The 3,585-nt window shown below is 42.8% G+C and overlaps 1 protein-coding gene and 2 non-coding genes across 3 annotated transcripts; 2 read left to right on the top strand and 1 right to left on the bottom strand.

The window, feature by feature from the left end:
- Positions 1-1,508: 1,508 nt before the first annotated feature.
- VTP21DRAFT_9076 (uncharacterized protein) lies at positions 1,509-3,187 on the top strand (the record flags this gene model as incomplete). Its single annotated transcript, XM_069399994.1, has 3 exons — positions 1,509-1,556; positions 2,073-2,540; positions 2,720-3,187. 3 exons carry the CDS (start codon positions 1,509-1,511, stop codon positions 3,185-3,187), a joined length of 984 nt encoding a protein of 327 aa, XP_069245539.1.
- Positions 1,510-1,581, bottom strand: VTP21DRAFT_t382. Its single transcript has one exon. It is a non-coding gene; the product is annotated as a tRNA-His (tRNA).
- On the top strand, positions 1,662-1,737 carry VTP21DRAFT_t383. Its single transcript has one exon. It is a non-coding gene; the product is annotated as a tRNA-OTHER (tRNA).
- Positions 3,188-3,585: the final 398 nt, after the last annotated feature.

Raw genomic sequence — 3,585 nt, 5'->3', positions numbered from 1 at the left:
TTTTTTTGCGTTATTAATATAAGCCGACCTTGGATGGCACAGTGGTTAAGAGCCCTGAATCTTAATCATTGTGTGCGGGGTTCGATTCCCGGTGACAGCATCGGCACTAGAGATGTGATCGGGACATACCCTAGGAATCGAGCTAAAAGCTACTTCATTACAACTTCTCCGAAATGCAGTAAAATGCTTCAATGAAACTCTACCATATATACTTCTTATTTAGATATTGAGACATCAGAAAACAGAAATTCCATGCAAAAATTGGGGGCTGTACAACCCAGCATTTAACTTGTATAGAAAACTTTTCAATAAAGATCCTTCTTAAAAAAAAGCGTTATTCATATAAATTTTCAAGCAGAAATGGGGAAAGAACTCACTAATCCGGATCAATGATAAACAAGGAGTAGCTTTCGATCTCGAGGAAGCAAAGAATACCTAACTTGACCCTTCCGAGCACAGAACTCTTTAAGTTATATCCCTGGTTTCCTTGTACTTAATATTCTTGTTCAGAAGCGTCTCTTACATGTATAATATAGTTTAAATAAACCACAGGACGCAAGTTCTTGCGTCCTTAGAGGAAAAAAAAAAGCGTTATCTATATATTTTAATTGGGCTCATGATGATATCTCCTGGCCTTGGGGCAGGAGCATTTCCTGGGTGATTTAGAGGTAGAAGCTACCCTGCCTTTTTAACAGGATAGGGTACTTTTCAATAAAGGACCTTTATTGAAAAAATAAACATATATCCTGCCCCAATTGCAAGAGATGCCGACGAGGAGAGGTAGAGATCATAGAACACGCTTTCTTTGAATGTTAGAGAACTGAAAACTATTGAAAGCTATTTAATAGATAAGCCCTGTACAAACATCCAGAGGTATGGAAATCTCTTCGGGGTCTAAGAGGACACAACTCAAAAATTGACAAGTCTCTATGCTACTACATGACATCATGGTTTGGAGCATACACAAGGCAAGGGTTGAAATTATCATGGAGAACCTAGAACGTACGGATATCACATTCAAGTGTGCCTTCTTATCAGATCTTCTCATAACAATGAAAGGACAGTAGATACAGGCACAGAGAAAAAATGGTGAAGTAAGATTCAAGCAGAAATGGGGAAAGAACTCGCTAATCCAGATCGATTATAGCCAAGAGTTAGCTTTCAATTTCGAGGAAGCAATGCTAATCGCAAGAAAGGATCAATTCTCTTGAACCACCAAAATAGAAATTATGTGTCAATTACCATTGAAATATAGTAAAATTTGCTAATATTGAAAAAATTCCGGAGCCAAATCATTGTTACGGATTCGGTTCTGGCAATGGGATCACGCCCTAGAGAATTTGCAGGGTTTTTCTTGGAGCTCAAAGGCTACCGATAGTATAGCAATAAGCGAGTAGTATCGAATAACTACTTAAATTTTGTATCAAAAAATAACTTGAGAAATCCAATACAAGTGGATATAAAAAAAATTGTTATTGATTAAATTTCGAAGGGATAAAATATTTTGAATGCCGTTGCCCGGAATCGAACCGGGATCATCACGGCCACAACGTGATGTACTAACCATTATACTACAACGGCTTCCCTGATGTTTCGTGTGCTCTGTTACGAGATAATTGGTTTTTATACGGGGAAGCCACAGAGGCAGTCACATAGATATAGGGGGAAGGGTTAGTGTAGTGGACTATCCCTGGGATGCCGATGCGAATGGCGTGGGTTCGAATCCCACTTCCCCCACCAGCACTTACTCTTAGTTTGTGGCTGCTATCCACTTGATCAGAAGCTGAGTCTTGATTATTGAAAAGATCGCCCTTACGATAAGTACAAAAGATTACATCGGTTTCACGTACATGCTATTCACGACAACTACGATACACGCATATCGATTGAAAGTCTATCGATCAAAGACCTATATCTCGTTAAGTCCATTGACATTAACTTCATGTAATATATGGAAATTAAATAAAAGTTTCCATTGATTGATCAAAAAAAAAAAGCCACATAGATATACATTCAAGAAAAAAAATGATCTCTTACGCCAATGTCGCCAAGAAACGCACTGGACAAACCAGTCTTCAACACGACCCCCAATCAAACGCTCCTACAAACTGAAAGGAGCGTTAATCTTTAATATCACCGGAATCGCCGACCACAATCAAGCGACTTCCGCGATTAAAGAAAGTTTTGTTGACATCATCAACGCCATCAACGACAACCTCCGCCGAGATATGATCGAGTTCGCAATCCAATTCAAGGAGCACGTGGACACCGACAAGATCATTAGCGAAGGCTTGGTCGTAAACAAAAGGTGTGTCCCTATACACCGTAGCTTTGACCTGAGCTCTGCTGCGTTAACCATCAGAATGGACGACATTCGACTCTCATATAATCATGCCCAAGACGCAGAAAGCTACAAAGCTTGGGTAGAGGAAAACTTCGCCCCGGTGCTACACTGGGAGTTCGGAAAACACCCCAGTTTCCCCACGGTAATCCGCCCAACCTTGTTCATGACGCTCAACGTGACAGGAAGGCGGGACGAGGTAATTAAAAAACTCAACCGTGCCATAGACATAAACGGAGACAAAGTTATCCTAACTTGGCCAGACTGTCCTCCCTTGTGTCGACTCTGCTCCAGCGAGGGCCATGATAGTCGAACCTGCCTCCTGAAAGAGAGGAAACGGCCCCAGGCCCCCAAGACTTTCGTTTTTGACAGCATTAGCACTACTACGGCCCAACAAAAAACCCACCCACTAACAACGGCAATCCCTTGGTCTTCGGCGCGAGTAGCACTGACAAATCACAAACAGATGCCGACGGCTTCACGCTAGTGACCCGCCGAAAAGGAAAACGTAGCAAGGCAGGAAAGAAGGACCAAACACAACCTGAGCAAGAGAACCCCTCAACAAGCGCCAGTACGCCTCGCCCGTTGAAGCGTCAGCTCAGGGACTTCCTTCCCTCCCCCACTACTCAATCAACTAACAGTGAATACAATCAAGTCCAACAAGACATACTCAAAGAGAGCGAACTCAAAGAAACGCAGCCGACCCAATATGAACACTTAAATAATACCCACCAAGAGGATAACCAATACAGCCCGGAAACAGACCTGGACGATCCTAAGACAACGCACGGCGACCTTGGGACAACCCATGGCGACACGGATACTATGCACGATGACTCGGCCTAATCAATCCTAAAAACAAACCGCAACCCATAAAAGCAAACAAACCTAACCCAATGCCAACTTTTTTATCCTTAAACACTAGGGGAATCGCTAACCCCACTAAAAGACGTACATTATTCAACTGGATCAAGCTAATTGCTAAACCCGACTTCATCTTCTTACAAGAAACCCACTTCCCAATCGATGAGAAACAAGACGACACTACAAACGCATGGAATCGAGAATGGGGTCGCCCTGCAATATGGTCTTATCACACCGCAATACTGTCCACGATCCCAGATGCTACCCTTTCTGAGGTCAGGATTGAGTCTGACGGACGAGTGATAAGCTGTGTAGCTCGGGCCCCCTCGTTACCCTACTCCATAACCCTAATCAACATATACGCTCCTTCCAGTGAACCT

Source organism: Calcarisporiella thermophila, assembly GCF_041956535.1.
Source record: "Calcarisporiella thermophila strain CBS 279.70 unplaced genomic scaffold VTP21scaffold_48, whole genome shotgun sequence".
Taxonomy (NCBI): Eukaryota; Fungi; Calcarisporiellomycota; class Calcarisporiellomycetes; order Calcarisporiellales; family Calcarisporiellaceae; genus Calcarisporiella; species Calcarisporiella thermophila.
Note: the sequence above shows the minus strand (reverse complement) of the source record. Positions and strands in the feature narration are given on the sequence as shown.